At 43.0% G+C, this 20,778-nt stretch overlaps 1 protein-coding gene across 2 annotated transcripts in view; it reads left to right on the top strand.

Moving 5' to 3' along the window:
* LOC138261544 (lysosomal dipeptide transporter MFSD1-like) overlaps nucleotides 1–20,778 on the top strand; it is a 132,462-nt gene that overhangs the window by 83,285 nt on the left and 28,399 nt on the right. The window contains exons 3-7 of one of the 2 annotated variants that reach the window (XM_069210573.1): nucleotides 12,022–12,131; nucleotides 13,066–13,121; nucleotides 14,514–14,657; nucleotides 18,348–18,506; nucleotides 19,850–19,965. In XM_069210573.1, the coding sequence (XP_069066674.1) occupies nucleotides 12,022–12,131; nucleotides 13,066–13,121; nucleotides 14,514–14,657; nucleotides 18,348–18,506; nucleotides 19,850–19,965 (585 nt within the window). The remainder of the gene's footprint in view (nucleotides 1–12,021; nucleotides 12,132–13,065; nucleotides 13,122–14,513; nucleotides 14,658–18,347; nucleotides 18,507–19,849; nucleotides 19,966–20,778) is intronic. The other variant, XM_069210574.1, reaches the window with a different exon arrangement.

The raw sequence follows: 20,778 nt of genomic DNA on the forward strand, positions 1-20,778 counted from the left end.
CTGCCTTTCAGGTGTGTGAAGGCCTGCTCCCAAATCTCCGCAGAAGCCCACCCCCCTACAGAACCGCAAACTACATTTCATTAATAGTTTTGCAACATTTTACCCCGCTCCTGCAGTGCTCCAGTGGTACTGGCGCTCATGGTCTCTCCCATGATACTGTGGTACTATGCAAGACTCCCTCTCCCGTGGTTCCTTGGAGGTGAAGTTTGAGCGGCAGCTCCTGCAAGTCTACCACAGTACCTCATGGGAGTGACTTGTGGCACAAAAACACAATGTTAATTTTTAGCCCCTGTGGGGTCCCTCTGCATCAGCCCTACAAGTGCCTTGTGATTGGGGTGTCCCTGCCCTGCCTGCTCATACAACTCTTATACTACTTTAAAAAAAAAAAATAATAATCAGGTCACAGGGACTGAGTTCCCGAGTTCTGTAATTACTGCTGCAACGTTTTTCGCAGGATTACAGCCAGCTAATCAGATCCCTATTTACAGAAATGGCTGATAGAAAAAAAAAGTTATCTTGGCCAATCAGAGGCACTGAAGTTCTTAGTAAAACAATAAATGATATTTCTGTGGAAACTCTGACTGACGTTATTAGCAAAACAATACATTATATTTCTATGTAAACTCTGACCTAAATATTAGAAGCACTGCAACCTCCAGCAGTCATCTATTGAGACTAGAAGGATGGCTGTCAGAGGAGAGCACTTAAAAGCACGCTCTGTCTACAGCAGTGCTGGATGCCATAGACCACCAGTTGTGCCTGCATACCTGTTGCCTGTAGCTGGGGAGGACTGCAAACCCCAGCAGTTATCGGTTGAGGCTGGGAGGAGTGGCTCTCAGGGGCGAGCGCTTAAAAGCATGTTCTGTCTACAGTGGCACAGGTTGCGCCCGGGCGAAATACGGGCCAAGATGGGCCTTCCTTAGCCCCTCCGAGACAGGAAGAGGCATGGAAGCACACAATACTTGGTGTTTACTGAATGCCCTTTTGGATACACCCACCCACAAACGTTGTGTGGTCATTGTTCTGGTAAGACTCCCCAAAGCTGAAAGGAACAGTGTTGTTGCTAACTGTTATCTTGCCATTTGGATGCTTGTAAGGAAATGCCTCCTTGGCATGGTTGCCCCCTGACTTTTTGCCTTTGCTGATGCTATGTTTACAATTGAAAGTGTGCTGAGGCCTGCTAACCAGGCCCCAGCACCAGTGTTCTTTCCCTAACCTGTACTTTTGTATCCACAATTGGCAGACCCGGGCATCCAGATAAGTCCCTTGTAACTGGTACTTCTAGTACCAAGGGCCCTGATGCCAAGGAAGGTCTCTAAGGGCTGCAGCATGTCTTATGCCACCCTGGAGACCTCTCACTCAGCACAGACACACTGCTTGCCAGCTTGTGTGTGCTAGTGAGGACAAAACGAGTAAGTCGACATGGCACTCCCCTCAGGGTGCCATGCCAGCCTCTCACTGCCTATGCAGTATAGGTAAGACACCCCTCTAGCAGGCCTTACAGCCCTAAGGCAGGGTGCACTATACCATAGGTGAGGGTACCAGTGCATGAGCATGGTACCCCTACAGTGTCTAAATAAAACCTTAGACATTGTAAGTGCAGGGTAGCCATAAGAGTATATGGTCTGGGAGTCTGTCAAACACGAACTCCACAGCACCATAATGGCTACACTGAAAACTGGGAAGTTTGGTATCAAACTTCTCAGCACAATAAATGCACACTGATGCCAGTGTACATTTTATTGTAAAATACACCACAGAGGGCACCTTAGAGGTGCCCCCTGAAACTTAACCGACTATCTGTGTAGGCTGACTAGTTTTAGCAGCCTGCCACAAACCGAGACATGTTGCTGGCCCCATGGGGAGAGTGCCTTTGTCACTCTGAGGCCAGTAACAAAGCCTGCACTGGGTGGAGATGCTAACACCTCTCCCAGGCAGGAATTGTCACACCTGGCGGTGAGCCTCAAAGGCTCACCTCCTTTGTGCCAACCCAGCAGGACACTCCAGCTAGTGGAGTTGCCCGCCCCCTCCGGCCAGGCCCCACTTTTGGCGGCAAGGCCGGAGAAAATAATGAGAATAACAAGGAGGAGTCACTGGCCAGTCAGGACAGCCCCTAAGGTGTCCTGAGCTGAGGTGACTCTAACTTTTAGAAATCCTCCATCTTGCAGATGGAGGATTCCCCCAATAGGGTTAGGATTGTGACCCCCTCCCCTTGGGAGGAGGCACAAAGAGGGTGTACCCACCCTCAGGGCTAGTAGCCATTGGCTACTAACCCCCCAGACCTAAACACGCCCTTAAATTTAGTATTTAAGGGCTACCCTGAACCCTAGAAAATTAGATTCCTGCAACTACAAGAAGAAGGACTGCCCAGCTGAAAACCCCTGCAGCGGAAGACCAGAAGACGACAACTGCCTTGGCTCCAGAAACTCACCGGCCTGTCTCCTGCCTTTCAAAGATCCTGCTCCAGCGACGCCTTCCAAAGGGACCAGCGACCTCGACATCCTCTGAGGACTGCCCCTGCTTCGAAAAGACAAGAAACTCCCGAGGACAGCGGACCTGCTCCAAGAAAAGCTGCAACTTTGTTTCCAGCAGCTTTAAAGAACCCTGCAAGCTCCCCGCAAGAAGCGTGAGACTTGCCACACTGCACCCGGCGACCCCGACTCGGCTGGTGGCGATCCAACACCTCAGGAGGGACCCCAGGACTACTCTGATACTGTGAGTACCAAAACCTGTCCCCCCTGAGCCCCCACAGCGCCGCCTGCAGAGGGAATCCCGAGGCTTCCCCTGACCGCGACTCTTTGAACCTAAAGTCCCGACGCCTGGGAGAGACCCTGCACCCGCAGCCCCCAGGACCTGAAGGACCGGACTTTCACTGGAGGAGTGACCCCCAGGAGTCCCTCTCCCTCGCCCAAGTGGAGGTTTCCCCGAGGAATCCCCCCCTTGCCTGCCTGCAGCGCTAAAGAGATCCCGAGATCTCTCATAGACTAACATTGAAAACCCGACGCTTGTTTCTACACTGCACCCGGCCGCCCCCGCGCTGCTGAGGGTGAAATCTCTGTGTGGACTTGTGTCCCCCCCGGTGCCCTACAAAACCCCCCTGGTCTGCCCTCCGAAGACGCGGGTACTTACCTGCAAGCAGACCGGAACCGGGGCACCCCCTTCTCTCCATTCTAGCCTATGTGTTTTGGGCACCACTTTGAACTCTGCACCTGACCGGCCCTGAGCTGCTGGTGTGGTGACTTTGGGGTTGCTCTGAACCCCCAACGGTGGGCTACCTTGGACCAAGAACTGAACCCTGTAAGTGTCCTACTTACCTGGTAAAACTAACAAAAACTTACCTCCCCCAGGAACTGTGAAAATTGCACCAAGTGTCCACTTTTAAAACAGCTATTTGTCAATAACTTGAAAAGTATACATGCAATTTTGATGATTTGAAGTTCCTAAAGTACTTACCTGCAATACCTTTCGAATGAGATATTACATGTAGAATTTGAACCTGTGGTTCTTAAAATAAACTAAGAAGAGATATTTTTCTATATAAAAACCTATTGGCTGGATTTGTCTCTGAGTGTGTGTACCTCATTTATTGTCTTGTGTACGTGCAACAAATGCTTAACACTACTCCTTGGATAAGCCTACTGCTCGACCACACTACCACAAAATAGAGCATTAGTATTATCTATTTTTACCACTATTTTACCTCTAAGGGGAACCCTTGGACTCTGTGCATGCTATTCCTTACTTTGAAATAGCACATACAGAGCCAACTTCCTACAATGCTTAATTACTAATCTGACTGATTATGCAGCCTAAATGTGTTTCTGTGTGGTACTATCCAAATTTGCCTGCCTTAACTCGTGGAACTATGGGGAAGAGAAAGGCTCGGAGTAGCCCACGGGGCACAGCAAACAGTAAAAGGGATGACCAACATGCCACAGGGAACTGCACGATAGATAAGATTGCTAACCGATTTTTTTATACGGGAAAGATGCTGAATTACCTGGGTTAAATATTATGTGAATACTTAAAAAGGGGACAAAAAGCTGCCAAGTGATTGACACAGATTCCCAATAAAATCCAGTTTAATTCAAGGGGGAAATCTCTGCTGAAATACGGAAGGGATTACAGATTGTCAGCACTGTGAATGTTGAGAGACAAACCGCGGTCAACATGGATAAATGTAATACTTTTGAGACTATCTACATCACCAAGGGACCCTGTACAAATTGTTTTATCCCCCTTGATTATGGGAATATTATAGCCACGTGGAATAGAATGTCTCACATAGGCATAACATCTAACACGACAAAGTTTGGTGATTCCTTAAAGAACTTTGAGATCTCACTGGGCAGATGTGGGGGGAAATCGGCAGCTTACAAGCCCAAGTTTTTCAGTAAAGGTCTACAATTGAGAGGGTGGGTCTGGCCCACCCAGTAGAGGATGAAAATGCGTGTAAGGGGCCCAGGCATAAGAAACATGTTAATAGGCCAATGGTGGAAGGTCTGATGGGGGAAGGGATTGGGTACACAAGGGAGCACTATATATGAGAGGGAATACACTCCTACTAATGATCTTGTTATGCAATGTAAGACCAATTGGGAGAGTATTAGAGGGGAGGAGGGAGTTTACATGTCCTCCTGACTCCTTATATAGAGCCCCATATTTTGCTCCAGTGTACAGCCAGAATCAGATAAAAGAAAATAGATGAATACCCTACATCCCCCAGATCGTAGCCCATAAATTGGGTACAATAAGATGAATGGTGGAAATCGGTAATTAGACCACCAAAAGATGAGAGGAAGCATGCAAATTCAAGTCACATCATATGGAAACTCACCCAAAAGATTGTATATGGCTAATGTTTCAAGAATACCCATTGGGGTTATTGAGAATAATGAGTCTCTCAAAAACAAATTGATACACTTGGTTAGGAATCATAGGCATTGTTATTCCCTCATAAGGTGGGACTTATTGAAGGTGAAACGTTGCTTCTCACAAAATGTGCAGTTTGACTTCATAGTCGTAGAGTTCAGCAAGGAGTATACAATTAGGCTAGTGAATTCAGACCTGACTCCACCCCCTCCTCCCCTTGCAAGAGTTCCCTCATTCAGTTTAAATATAATCTTCCCCTTATGGAATATCAAACCACTAACATGAGTAAAATGCCCCCTATAACACAAATAGGAGGGCTACAAAGACTACTATTGTTAGGGGCAAAAAAGAGATGGTCTCAACAAGATCGATTGACTCAGGAATGGGAATGTTGCATCATCTGGAAGGATTTCGCCATTGTCCTAATACACACTTCCAGTATCAACCTGGGAACAAACAGGCAGATAGCTAGATAGTCATAAGGATTTGTGAGGATGGTTAAAGCAAGGTGAGGAGTATTTGACACAAAATTTACCCAAGAGTGAGAATGACAGTCTGCAGCTTAATATGATTTGGAAAATGAGTAAAGGGGTATCCTAAGATTGCAGAACTCCCCCCCCCTGCCCCCACCCCCACCCCCCGAGGAGAAGTTCTAAGGTTGCCCTGTAGACAGAATCTGTCTGGCTCTTGAGCTGAAGAATATCTCATACCTGTCCAACAATCAAACTCAGTGTAGGGTGGACTCGCCAGTTTTTAACTCCAGTGATGGTAGGAGCATAAAATGGTCTTATGTACAATTGTATAAGGCCATTCTTACTTGTCTTTATACCAAAATCATCTCTGCCCTAAATTTGCTCAGAGATCAAATTAAAGCTGATTGAAAGGTAGAAGTAGAACTGCCATAGTAGAAAGTAGGAGATCTTATAATAGAGTTCAGGCCCTTGCTAAGAAGAGTTGAGAGGAGGATAATTGTCTTTCATTGTAGCCACCCTTACCAATTCTCTCCGGTCAGTCGTTCTCGCACCTGCTCACCAAAAGAGTACCATTTGCTGTGAAGGAAGATGACTTCTTTATACAACCACAAATTTGGGAACATCATTTCTCCAAACTCTATTCTGTTCAAGAAGCAAGTATTGGCAAAAACTCTAGAAGAGAAGGTCAGACTGAAGTTCAAGTATGGGGCATTGGCTTTCCTGTCTCCTTCACTATGGTGGAAACTATATCAGCAATTGATAGTATGAAAAAGGGGAAAGCGTCAGGGTTAGACAAAATAACGGGTGACTTTTACAGCTCGGAGCTAATATTTGGGGTTATATACTCAACACGATCTCAAATGCTACAGCAAAGGGGCCAGAGACCAGGCATGTGGACAGGGGCTGAAATTATCCCAGTATATAAAAAGGGTATAAAGAGGAATCTGCTCAATTATAGGCCAATCCGCTTGATAGTCACAGCTCAAAAGCATTTTTTCAAGCAAGTACTGATGAAGCAACAGACCCCGATGGAGGAGAATCAGGTTTTATCCCATTTCCATGCAGCTTTTAGGGCACATATGAGCAATATAGATCAGGTATTCAGTTTTTTATTGATCCAACGGAAATTGTTCCTGATCAACAAAGGGCATTTATATGTAGTGTTCGTGGATCTAAAATCTGCCTTTGATCTAATTCCCCAGGATAAATTGTGGGTCGCACTAAAGAAGTTGGGGATGCCCCTGGAACAGTTACACCTAGTACTTCACCTTCACGATGGCAACTATACCCAAGTGAGGTGGGGCAGGGAGGGTAAACTGACAGGGTGCATAGACCTCTCCAGAAGGGTTCGCCAGGGCTGCGTCTTAGCCCCAACATTATTTATGGTTTATATGAATTGGCTAAGAAACATGCGTTAAGACTGCAGAGGTGACCCCCCCCCCCAAAACTAGTGTACCAGCAAATCCCCGCCCTCCTCTTTGCCGATGACACATTGCTAATATCAAAAACACCAATGGGTCTACAAAACATCCTCCACCAATTTTTCAGACACCTGTGAACATTTTGGCCTGGAAATGAATGCCCTCAAAACCAAATTTGTGTGTTTCCGGCCACACAAGACTTTTAAAGGGAAAATGAGCCTAGAAACGAAGAATTTGAAATAGGTCAGAGATTTTGATTATTTAAGGCTGGCCTGCAGTTTATTTTGATCTGCCGGATCTTGAAAAGTCATATGACCTTGCAACATGTAGAGTCGGCAATAGTAAAAAAAATATTTTTTTTAAAATGAACAGATCCAACTTCTGACCAATTTCTCCTGTGCTAAAAATGTATCTTGCTAAGTGCCTTGGTACAGTCCTTTATGGAGCACAACTGTGGAATTTTGATCAGACAAAAAGGATAAAAAAAATAAAAAACACGTTTATCAGATCATTATTCATTATGCCACAGAGTGCCCCTCCTGCACCGAAGCACTTAGACCTAGGAATGAGGAATATAATACATCTTGCAGCACTTAAACCCTTAGTTTATTGGGGCAAGCTTTGGGTAGGTAAGTCTTAGATTCTCACTAAACAGGCTGTGGTAGAGGTCAAAGCGCTGGATAAAATGGGATCAATTTCCCGGTTTAAGAATTTCAAGATGGTGGCTGTATAAACTGGGTTTCGGTGAAATCTGGGATAAGTCTCAGAATTTGCCTAAAGGAATAATAGCCAAATTGAAGTCTAGATACTGGGATTATATTCTGGGCAACTGGTTGTTTTCATCAGTTTATGTCACTTTAACTGGTTGTTTTATCGATCTCAAATGCACCTTGACTTTTCAATTGTGTATTGGATAGAATTACCATCGGCAAGAACTGTGTTTTCAAAATTCAGAAATGGGATTCTACTGCTAAACTTAATCCAAAGTAAATGGAAGTTGAACTCTACTACACCATTATGCCCGGTGTGTAACTCTAATACTGAACCTGTGGAACATTTTATGTTTTTTGCCCTGCCTATATGAAGGCGGAGTTGGATAATCCCAGTTTGTCAGTTACCCTCTATTTCAAGACCCACAGATGCTATTTGTATTTTAAGTTCTTAAAATACTGATTGGGTTGCGTTTTCTGTGTCAGTTTACCTTTTGTATGCATGGCTCATCAGATTCAAAATATTAGATACAATTTAATATTTTTTATGATCTAGACTGATTTTATGCACATGCATTTTTTAGGCCGGTTGATCATAGTTAAATTTAGATTGTATTTTACATTTTTTGATGATGTATTTGTATATACTGATTTTGTTTTTAATTTTAATTTTATGTGAAAGTGTTTTACGATCATATATTGACTGAATAAACTACTACTACATGTATGTAGGCACACAAGTAGTCTACAACTCAAAGAGGTATTTATTCATCTAGATTTGAGATATTGACCCTTACAGGATATGCACCGAAGGAAGACTTCAGAGCGGGTGATAATCCTCTATTAAATCCGACGCTTTTAAAAATTGAAAACCAGATGGGGGCCATAACTGTGTTTTTTTTAAATTTTCAACTGTGTCCTGACCAGACACTTGTAAAAGTATTCGCTAGGACACCGAGAATCTCAGCCATCCTGAATTGCACCTTTGACTTCACTGGATGTTACAACTGTTGCTAGGTTTTTGGGGTGGTTAGGGGACTTCTCTTTATTTTTGAAGTTGTAAACCTAGCACCTGAAGCTTCAGCCTACTTAGTTGTCCAACCTTGAGTACGTGCCATTGAACAGAGAACCATGCATATAAGAAGGGCATAGTGACTAGGGAGAGTTCTTAAAACAAAAGGGGCTTTCTTCCTTACCTCCTGACCAGGACTAGGGAGGACGTCTGTGGAGCTGCTGAACTCTTCCTGCTGACCTCCACCTGCCCCCCCATGCCCTCCTTGTTCAAGGCCAGGAAAGGGGGAATATTCATAACCCTTCAACTACCCTCACTTTGCTGAAAGGTGATGGTGTGTTGTGGCTCCACATGCCTTTGCCAGGGGTAGAGGGAAAATACGGCCACCTCCTCACCTTGGTGACAACAGGTCTATTTCATTTCGAGCTCCCCTTCATTCCAGAATGTGGAAAAATTCATACTGCATCGCCCACTACCCCAGTGGTCCATGGGGAATGTTTCTTAGCCCCCACCCACATGCGAAATTGAGGGACAAAAGTGCTAAGAGGTCATCAGGCATCTGCAAGCTGACACTGCTTTCTCGGACCCACAAAATGGTGGGGCCATAGAGGATACACAGCTCGGCACAGCTGGCCAGATGCCCTGTTCACAGTGGGATATAGGGTGCTGTACCAGCTGTCTGTCTCCATCCTCTACAGCCCTCGACTTATTCCATGCTAATAAAGACGAAGGCAGATGCCACCTCTCGCAGTGCCATCGTTGCAAGTGAAGGCCTTTAAACTCCACTCCCTTCTGTAGGGTGTGTGATTAATGGAGATCTGACCTCCACCTTACCTTAGGCAAATTTGAAGGCCAATACAACCACATCTGCCTGTAGGCAAGATAGTGGAAGAGCATTAAACATCTACTAACAAGCACTCTGCCTCCTCCCTACTTGCGAACTCGTTTTTTTATAATCTATCCCAGTGTTCATTAACACCCGGAGTAATATTAAAAAACGTTTTTGTGCTTGCCACACTGTGGCACTTTTTATAGTTGTTGAGTACTATGGGAGGTTGTGGTAAAGTTACTCAGTGGTATATTGCATGCACTATGAAGATATATTTGTAAAAGAGGGTCACAGGAACGCATCCCAGCAGGTCGACTCAGCTTTTCATCCTTCTAAGTTACATAAAATAAGTTCCATTAAGTTGGGTAACAACTGTCCTCTCCTAAGGGTCTCCATAGCCCACAAACGGCTTGAGCCACAGAGGACCAGGGCTACTGACAGCTGTCCCAATGCCCTGTCCAGTATTGCAGTGGCAGCAAAAATTTGGGAGTCCCCAACTTAATGTGTTTTTCAAAATCCCATTAATTTGCCGTCAGCAAACTTTCCCTTGCAAAACTCAGAAACAAGTGGGTGAAACCACTACATTAGAATGGCGCAGCAGCCTTTCTCAAATTCAGTGCCTTTCTTAGTTGAATACATTTAGTCTAGCTATTGCTAAGCATTAAGGCAAAATGTGTACTCAGAAGTGAGAACTTTATGTTTAATTTTGGATCAGGATCGCCACATACAAAATAAAGGAAATCACTGTGGACAAAGAACATTGAAATAAATGTAACGTACACAATCACACTTTTTCCATAAGTCTGAGAATATATGAAGAAGCACAGCATGAGACTCGCAGTCAAATTATGCATTTTTGGCTGGGTCTTGATATGCAAAATATGCTAATTTCTCCCTAGCTCGTCTGACAGGCCAAGGAAAGATGAAAAGGAACAGGGCATCAGAGCATCACATGCAGCACCCAGGGCTGCCCAGAATCAGGGAGGCGCTGGACACCTGAACCCTTACCTAGGCGGGGGTGGGGATGAGGATGGGGGCTGAGGGTGAAGGGTTAATTTTTACTGTCCCCTGTTTTGCCTAAATGACCTGAACAGGTCTCGAAAAATCATAAAAAGTTTACTAGAGCTTCAGGTCGACTAACTTGAATAATCTACTCGACCATAACTGTAATGTACTTGACCCGTAAACGGGTCTCAATTGCGTGATCCTAGGCAAATATTTAACTTTACAGAGTCGCCTTTTTCTTCATTCTCACATATGAGTGTATTAAAATATGCGAGCTCAGCATTTCTGCGGTACAAAAAACCTTTTGTTTTATTAAATGCACTAAATGTTTGCTCCATGTATAGCATGAATCTAGCCCACATATAGGGTACACATGACCCATTACTTGCCTTTTAGTTTACTAATAGCATTACTGCCAGGGCAGGAGTGTTTCTAGGTTTTTTAAACACTGATTTTAATAAATATATTACTAAACCATGGTGTGCTTGCCCACTGTCATTTACAAAGAGAAAATTCCCATGAAATGTTCAAAAACCTTCCCACTAACTTGCAGCCTTTCTGACAAAACTATGTAATGTATTAACAAATCTGTGGACATCGAGTTTCAGAAATTCTTTGCACAGCACCAAATAAAGTGTTCATCCTATTAAAATATGTTTTTCATCACACAGAAGTACAAACAATGGGCTTTCACAACTACTAAAATATATTTTGAAATGTTTGTACAGTTGACTTAGCTATTTAAATGCTGTGCTAGGAAAGAACTGACAAAATCCTGGAACTCTGCAGTTAGAAGGACCATTAATTGTAAGGCAAACTGAGTATTGACCTCTGTCTCTCAACACAGAGCAAATGAGACAAGAATAAGATTTAAAGGCCTCCTTCACACACTGACTGAAAAGAACACCTGTTCTTTGTCAACTTGCCAGAAAGAGCATGTCCTAAAAATAGCTCGACCTGATAAAATATGACCCGCCATAGCGAGCGGGCGAGTAGAGCTTTTCAGGCCCGATGAAGGTATGCAGGCCCATACCCACACATCTTGGGTATCCAAAAATTAAACTAGAGTTCCTACCTTTGCTAGTGGATACGTTGAAAAGCCTTAAAAAGACGTGGATTTCAAAAGTAATGGTGCTATCCTTTTTTTCACTTATTTTTGTAGTGAGTATATGTATGTGTGCTGAGTCTGTGTGTATATATATATATATATATATATATATATATATGAAAAAATGTTTGTTAGGGAAAGTTATGAATGAGACAAAAATGAACAACACTGAAATTGGCCACCTATAGAAATTGTTGCTACTAAAATACAGTAAAATAAACTTGGATTGCAGTGTGTGGAGTATTAGGGTAGAGGTGATTCTGAAGACCATTTGAGGCCACATTGTGTTTTTTTGCTACGCAAAAGAGCAATAGTGAGTGAATTATGCTTGCATGTAAAACTAATAGAAGACACTGAGCTTGAGGGACTAACTCTTTGCTCATTTCTTCTGATCAAGTTCACCACTGCTTACTACCCAAGTATAGAGCCACAATATGTAGGAGAAAAATCTTTGGAGTATGAAATGAAAGGTAACAGAGTATTTTAAGTTAAACTTTATTGTTCCTGAACGTTGCTAGAGTCTTTTAAAATGTGTCTAGCTTCCTTCCTCCTACACATGCTTAATTAGAACGTCTCTTTAATTTCACCTAGAACTTGACCTGTAGCAATGCAACTCGCTACAATGGCACTTTGGACTGCGTGGAAGGGCTGGGGATGACACCAGAGCAGTACAACCTCCTTTACGCCATCTACGCCTGGACGTGAGTCTTGAATGTCTATTTCCAGACATGCCAATTTTCAGTGAAAAACTGCCTTATTTATTTATATCTGTTATGAGAGATACTTCCTCAAACATCAAACCTGCAAGATATCCTGAGGGAGCAGCCATGTAGTTTAAACTCTGAGAATTGATGAGACACATTTAATAAATAGCTCTAATGTTTAAGCTTTATGCCTACTGTATCTATGAAGCAGGGATTCAGTGCGTCATATGACGAACCGGGCTTCGGGAATTTGAATGTGACATAAGGGCTTATTCGCCCATTAATAACAGAACGGCATAATTTGTAGCTGGTTTGTAATAGAGCATTTATCAAAATGGGTCGTGTAGGCTGGAGCAAAAAAATACAGATGGGAATTGTAAGTAGTTTGAGCTGCAGAGTCTAGGCTCCTAGCCCACTGAGTTCCAAATGAGAGCCTAAGTGAGGGCACTGAATTATGCGAGAGGAGTAGATCATATTCTGTGGCAGAATTGACCAAATCAAGCAGCAAAAGAAGGCCAATTATGCAGCACATCTTATCAAACGTTTCTCCTCATTAGTACCACTTTGACGGCGAAATACATCAATAAACTACTGAAAAGTGGCTAGTCGACGATCAGGAAGGGTCTTCCACTGTACTGTAACTTATGTTGGTGTATTTTTTAATAACTTTTGATATCTTTAACCAAGAAACATGTCTTTGTTTAAATCTGTAAATTATCCAGCAGATGATGGATTAAGTGGCAAATCCATAATTATGTGAAAAAGCAGTGATTACAGAATCACATAATTCCAGTGGCCACGGTGTAAAGCACTTACAACCTGGAGGATTGTGTGAAGGCTGAAAGGCGACTGGGAAAGAGCCGTCCTCGGAAGTTTCTATTAACATGGCCTAGGGAATAAAAGGCCACTGTCTTGTCTCTCTTCCTTATAGGAATGCCTTAGTGGTGATTGTGGCTGGATTCCTCATTGACAAGTTGGGAAATCGCTGTAAGTAATTGTTGCTTTGCATGTAAAATACAAAAGTGTTAACTTGGCAGGTAGGTTTGATCAGATCAAGCAGCATCACAACCTTTAATTCTTCCTCAGTAGTCAAGTCTCTTTGATTTATGAAATCGCTGATTTTTATAGGTTCCTACTGAATTGCATCTCTGCAGTGTTACAACCAGGCAAAAGAGCTACTATGCAAGGCTCCCAAAAAAGTAATATCTGCTTGCAGGCGTACAAGTAAGTTAAAACTCTTAGACTTGAAATCATAGTGCAGATTCAGTACGGTAGTCTGATGAAAGCTTTAGCACGTTAATAACAACTGATGTAGAGCAAGGCACCACTGAAATTGACCTTGAAGCAGCTTTTCAGCAATAAGGAGTTATGTGTAGGTATTTTACCATATCATCTCCCGGATTAAGGACCTTTTTAAAAAATTCTGCCCTACAAATTAACGAGCGAGATAAAGCATTCCATCCCAAAAGTCGTTATTGTATAAACAGAGAACTGTAATGAAAGTAGAAGCATGGTGTTTGATTAACATGGGCATTAAGACTTTGCCAACCCTGATGCTGAAACCACACTTGGAAATATCAGAAGAAAAATGTTACTTTGCATCTAATGTGCAACTGTTTGCAAAGTTGTCCCTCTCTTTCCCAACTTGTTCTTGTCCAACAAAATGGCTGTGCGAGTTAAAACTCTCCAGACATTGCTGTGATCTGTAGGTCATAAATTTCAATCCCAGTCAAACTTTGACCGAGGTCACTATAATGAGTACCATGATTTTTAATTACATTTTTGAATGCTTAAAATACGGAGGAAGAGTAGGGTGGTGCACTATATGAAACAAGTTATTATTTCCTTCTTAATAAGATTTCTACTCTTTGAGAAATGTTCTTACAGTACATAGATAATTGCATGTGATACCGAATTCCCATTCAGGCGTTTATGTAGGACCAGAACTCAGACAGATCTTGAATTACAAATTTGGGACCTTCATACTTGGTTGGTTGCAGTAGCAGCTTCAAGGGGTTAAGCGCCTGGAAGACAGAGTTTGAAATCTGCACTCATTGCTACCATCTGTGTAAAGTGTAGTGTACCCTAGTGGGTCTTGTAGTTCTTCCTAATCCATCGCTGTATGGGTCACTTTCCGTTGTCCCTTGAAGATGTCTGATTGCCTAAAGCAGCATTACCTAACAGCAGATCAAAGACTGTCAGTTGTGTTCAGCATCCCATTGTTGATCTTTGAAGTAGCTTTGAAACGAAGGCCAAAATGTTAATTTTCTCAAAGTTTCTTAAATATTTTTTGTTTTGCGAAATTCTCCTGTGTTTGCTTTACTCAGTAATAAGGTGTCTGTCTAGTGTAACCATTGATTACTGGTCTTTCCTTTGCAGTTGGAGTCTTCCTCTTCTCCTTCCTTACCGTCCTGGGCTCCTCTGTGTTTGCCCTTGGCTCTCACTTCAAAGGGACACCATACCTTCTGCCACTAATGTTGACTGGTCGGCTGCTCTTTGGCGCAGGAAATGGGTCACTGACTAGTAAGTAATCAACTGGCCTTCTTTGCTGAACACAGAAAGAGATGGATATGCAACATCGTCTTTGTTTTGTGGCTTACCTCTCATTCTTCATTCCCTCCTTTCAGCATCTAAATTCAGTTGTTTCCTCTTATAGAGATAGCTTGAATAGGACAGCAGACCTTTCTAGCCTATGTTCTCCCTAAATGTAGCAGTATAGACTGTATTGTGTTTTCAGATTTATCCTGGGTTTCCTTTGTGCCTGTAAAGTGTCTTTTTGAAATAGTAGAGTTTGCTTCTAATGTTTCCAAGAGAAGGGACAGTGCTGTCCAATTGTTTTCCATGAGGAGAGAAGTCCGTGCTGTATTCTTTCCCACCTCGTACCTTTACCCAAATTCTGTTAAATTATGGAGCTTTCTGCAGTATCTGAAAATCGTTGTCATTAGGCTTCCCATTACACATTAGCTCCATTGAGGAGACTATGGAGCCTGGCTCCTCAATGCAGGCTCCGCTGTCCTTTCCCTGCACATCCCTTACACGTTTCACCGCTTCCAGCTGTGCAGCCAGGCAGTTCTAGCTTACATGCATGCTAAAATTGAGTTTTGTTTTAATAGTGGTTATTGGTAATGTGTAAAAGTGAAACTATCACGATGTTGAAAAAACCCTTTCTCAATTGGGAATAGATGGCTCAGCTTCAAAGAACTTGCATGTTATGTTGAATTGTCCCTGCAAATGGATTTGTCCTTCTCCTGAGTTGTGGACTGGAGGTGATCTGAGGCTAACTAGCATTAAGGCTGTTCTTGGGCTGGGCATTTATGTTGACATCAATGCTCAGTTCTGATGTCACCGAATGTATACCCTTTTTTGTGAGAGTGACCACAGCTCTGTCTCTCAGGCTATGTGAGACGTTTGGTGGTAGCAGCATGTTTGTAGTCAGGGACACAGACCTTTTTAACTGTACCCCGGTGAGGACTGCCACGAGGCTCCCCCTCCAAAATGTCTGTTCAGACTCCTACAACTTGGGTTCATTGGACTTCACATGTGTGTTCATCACAAGGCAGCAGTCTTCATTGTGCACATCTGGTGAACGTTTTGAACATGTCATATCGCACATACCTCTGACCCAGTCCTCTCTCCAAAACAAGACAAGCACGGCGGGTGGGAGTGTAGATAACCATCCCTTTCTTTTAATATGTAGTTTCACTCCAAGGTCACCAAATCCCAGCCACCCAAGAAAAATCACAATTACATTTAGGTTGAGGAGCTGCTTCAGTCCTGCCACTCTGTGTGTCCTTCCCTTTTTTAGCACCATGTAGGATGCAGAGACAGCTGGCCTTTATGTCCGGCCTTGTATCTCATCCCATCGGTTGGAAGAAGTTGCTCAGATTCCGGAACCATTTGAATTCTCTTTTTTAACGGCTGTATCCTCAGGAAAGCACTAGTTTAGTCTCTGATCTCTCTGGTTTCGATGCAGGTGCCTCAACTCATGGATAGCCCACTACCATAAACATGGTTTGTGGTTCATGCGATACATATCACTGCACCCCTGTTGCTATCTAAAGGGAAATCTAACAGGTACTTGCCCACTAGTCAGGCACTCTGCCCCTATATAGAATGCAGTGGGCTGCTACACTTTGAACTGTGTTGAACTGGACAACCAGCACAGTGACCCCCAACAACCTACCCCCCAAGGCTCCCTGTAAGAACATAGAAACGTTTATCCAGTAGTGGACTTTTACTTTGTTTTGATTGGGGTTTTAGGGTCTGTGAAGTTTATCATCATTCCTCAGAATTTGTTACCTTTTGTCATTATTAAATGTTGATACATCGTAAGTTTTAGTCTAGAGCTTCGTTCAGTGGAGATGGTATGAACTTGCCAGTGTCCCACTGAAGATTTCCATATTGATTATCAGTGGGCAGAGGGTTTGATGTCAACCAAATTTCTATTGCTTTGGAGTTGTTAATGCACTTGGAGTTGCTTCTCCTGCTCGTGTGTTGCTAAGACATTCTGGTTTTCTTAGTTGACTATAGTTTTAAGTGTACTGTATGTTTACCTGCTGGTTAAATATTTGTTTTGTCTAAAAGTAAAGTAGCATCATGACATTCATGTTGTTAACTTTTCTATTGCATTCTGTTGTGTTCCATTGCAAACCGAGTTCCTAATCCCATCCACTTCCTGGGGTAATACCTGATGTTTTGCCCCTTCTGCCCTAAGAGTGTCAAGTGCTAGAAGAACATACTTGGCCGTTTCACTAGAAGCACAAAGTATTGTGAGCCTGGTTATCAGTCATAAACATCTTTGTTGCACATGATAATGCCCAGTGCTCTTTAACTGACCCATGACTCCAACAAAATTATTCACATTCATGCTCTGAAAATTCTTGCTTTGGAGCGGTGACTGGTGGCTCCTTTCTGCTTCCTGAGTTTTATGAAACAGATGTTTCTTTTTGTTGATTGTTCTGGCAGAGGATTTTTCTTGCAGTTGCTGGCCAAGTTATCTGCTATCCTGTACAGCATATTCACAGGGCCCCAAAGACCACACTACTCAATTGAGAACAATGTACTACACATTCCACCTACACACAAGCTCCAAAAGTGAAGAAAGAAATTAGTTGGTTAGTGTTTGGAACTTTAACCAAGGAAAGGTAGGCAGCATTAATTTCAAAGTGTAGTGGAAAAAGGTATGTATCCGTGGATTAGTGTATTCTTCTACCACCCCCAAAAATAAATTGGCCGCGGTTGAGGGAGCTCTAGCCACCCACATTCATACTTTGGTACTCCCCTGATGTCATCAGAACAGAGCTGCCATGACCAATAGTAAAGATAAAGACAAGCACTTTTCAGAACAAAACAATAGTGCAGGAGGACACAAGGATGGTGCGTTTTTGCATTGTTACTAAAAGCCTTTTCCAAACTCAATGTATCATCCTTCACAGGACCTCTCTTAACCACATGTGGCCATCAGTGTGTACTAATCAAGTTTTTTGTATACCAGGACCTGGTTCTGTCATCTGCATCATTCATAACCTCTGTGTAGGCCCTAAGTGTTCATCTATCATTCTGGAATTGCAATAGAAATTTAATTTCTCTTTTTAAGAGAAAAGAGGGATTCTTGAGGGTTAGGCATGCAACAGGACTTTTGTGATTGAGGTCAAAGAGAGGGGAATGGAAGACCAGGTCTTATGGCTCTTTCCCTTTTCTGATCTTCATCCTCTGCCTTCTGCCTCCTTCTTTCCTAGTCCTGCATACTCGGACACCTGGCTCTGTATTCATGCCAAATTGTTCGGTGTTGTGACTACACCCAAATCTGTCTTGTTGGGTCTTTGTAGCTACTGATCCTCTCCACTCTGTTGCCAGTGTTGTTTTACAGCAGAGACTGGGCATCTCCCACTTCTCTCGCTGACCTCTGCTCTTTCAGTGCAGTGTCTCCTGCAAGGATTTGTAGAGATGGTCTGGTGCTGGTGTATGTGGTCTGGGTTGGTTCTGTTCATTCATTTTAATTCTCAATGTGCTAATTTTCTTCAAGTTTTAGTCTGGTGAAAATGCTTTTCGTGTTTTTTTGTGTTTCTCTCACTGTATTCTGCTGGTTCAATGCAGTGATGGTGTCGCTCCACTGTGTCTCTTGAGGACTTGCAAAAGACTTTGCCTTTCTACTGTTGTTTTTCTATCTTAGTTCATCATTGTGACTTTGCCTCTTCTTTCCTCCTCACTCAGTTGTGCAGAACAGGATAACCGCTTTCTGGTTCAGAGGGAAAGAGCTGGCTCTGGCTTTTGGACTGACTCTCTCATTCTCCCGGCTTGGCAGTGTTCTCAATTTTTTCTTCACCCAGCAGTTTGAGTCTCATTTCGGGATCCAGTGGACACTCTGGGGAGGTGAGTAGATGGCAGCTACAAACAGCCATGTGTTCCAAACCCAGTGCTGAGCCAGAAATTTTTGTTTAATGTGAATCTCAAGAACGCTTATCCTCAAGAAAAATGACAGCAAAAAAATACACAATGAGAAAATACTTTATATTGATAAGATTCCAATGAGAAAATATTTTTGTATTTAAGGTATTTTAAAAGGGCTTTGGATGAGAAAGGATTTGTAGGGATTGTGTGTTTTGAATCAGTCAAATAAAGGGGCTGCACCCCTAGTGGATGTTAACAGACCTAGGAGTAGACCCTCCACTTATTTTCTCTCCAGCAGATATCTTAGTGACCAAACCTATGCATTTGCAAATGCACAAAGGAATGGGGATAGGGGCGGGGACAGGCAGCCTTGAGGTGAGAAACACTTTCAATTATAGTATAAGGTGGCAACAATGAGGGATGCAACCTGGAAATATAAGAAACTGGTAGAAAATCAGAAGGGAGAGGCAGAGGCAAGGCTGGCGAGCTGCAGAGATTCTGTCAGATGGGGGAACAATAAGCTGCTGAAGAGAGAGTCGGAAAATGGGACTTGTCCTGAGGTAGAATAAAGGCCCCTAAAACCAAGGGAGATCGGAGAAAAAGTGTCCCTCTGTGCAAGTGAAAAATGAAGATTAAGGAATTCAATGCAGGGCAGTCACTTGTGGGGATAAATAAAACACTGTGAACCCTTGTATCCAAAATATTAGCAATGATCCTCTAATGGGCTTATCTCCTATAAATGTAAAGTATAGGACCATGGTCCTATCTTCATGGGTCATGTTATGTTTCAGTGGAGAAGTCTACTGCTGTCATACTTACAGCAGTCTTTAAATATTCATTTTGGGACACCCAGGGGAGAGAACCTGCAACTCTAGCAAAGCAGCTTAACTGTTTTTATTGAGAATTCAGAGACAATAGCGTTAGCGATGTTTTAAGGCATAAGGAAAGGTGGGCAGTTGCCAAGGGCCCTCGCCTTCTAGTGGGCCTCTGGAGAAGTGAACCTTTTGTCTTTTTTTTACTTTTGTTTATTTCTCTATGCCAGCCTTTAACATATGATTCAATTTTGTTTCCCACTGTAGGGCTTGAATTAGCAGAAAATGGGTTGTAACATTAACATCTGTCCCAAACAAGGGCCCCCAAAATATTTCTTGCCTAGGGCCCCCAAAATCCTTATGACAACATTGAATAGCATTGGTTATCTAGAGGTCTAATGTTTCTGCTGTATGAATCGGGCTCCTCTCATCGTCCTTCACTTCCACACCTTTATTTACTCTTTATATGTTTTGCGCTGGAAAGCAAATTATCTTGTTTTGTTTTGTGTTTAGGCACCATCCTGTGTGTGTTGGGCTTCTGTGCGGCAATCACAGTCAGTGTCTTGGACAAAGTTGGCATGAAGCAGAGGGGGCTAGATGGAGCCATCCAGGAGGAGTCCAAGAAAGTGGTAGGAAGATCAAATAAACAAGATTTGGACTCTATTGGAAGACCCTGTTTGTGGCATGTCTAAGTCTGTCCAAAGGGGACCAGTGATAGATAATTAAAGGCACAGGCTGCCTGCTTTTCTTTATTCGTGAAGGGCAAATAATGGAAACATGGTGAACCTCGAGTATGCTGAGCTTCACAGGCAAAGGGTGTCTTGTTACCATTTTACCTGCTCAGTCGTCTTTGCTCTGAAAGTTAAAGAAGGCTAGTGATGGAGTACCAGACCGATGCAGGGTTTCGGCCACATGTCCTCAAAATATTGGCAAGCATAGGCGCAGAGAGGGAAAGGCTAATCCACTCAATGTCTCCACAAGGTAAAAACCAACGACTTGCACACTGGTCTCGAGAACTGCTGCCTGTTTCTCACCACAAATGGTGTTATGTCCATGGAAGAATTTGGTATGAAATCTGAGGAACTTACCTTGTTTTATATTTTAAAAAATCCATCTGACAGACACATGGCAGCAAAAGTAGCTGGAGTGCTGGAGAGTGGTTAGAGTTTACTACTAGAAGAGGTAAGTTCTGCCTTTTCCCTATTCCGCTACTATAGGGATGACTTCGACTGGCACAGTAATTACCGGGAGATAAATCAGGAAAATAGTATGTAGGGTCAGCGTTAACATTACCAGTAAGGTACGCTTTTCCATTATTGGTCCATTTTCCTGGCAGTGAGTTCTGTCTGCTTTAGGCAATTGGAATTGAGCCCCAATTTCATTGCAACCACTATTTTCAGATGATGTTACCAAATCAAGAGCAGTGGTAACCACCACTGAGA

This window comes from Pleurodeles waltl, chromosome 10 (assembly GCF_031143425.1).
Source record: "Pleurodeles waltl isolate 20211129_DDA chromosome 10, aPleWal1.hap1.20221129, whole genome shotgun sequence".
NCBI classification, from domain to species: domain Eukaryota; kingdom Metazoa; phylum Chordata; class Amphibia; order Caudata; family Salamandridae; genus Pleurodeles; species Pleurodeles waltl.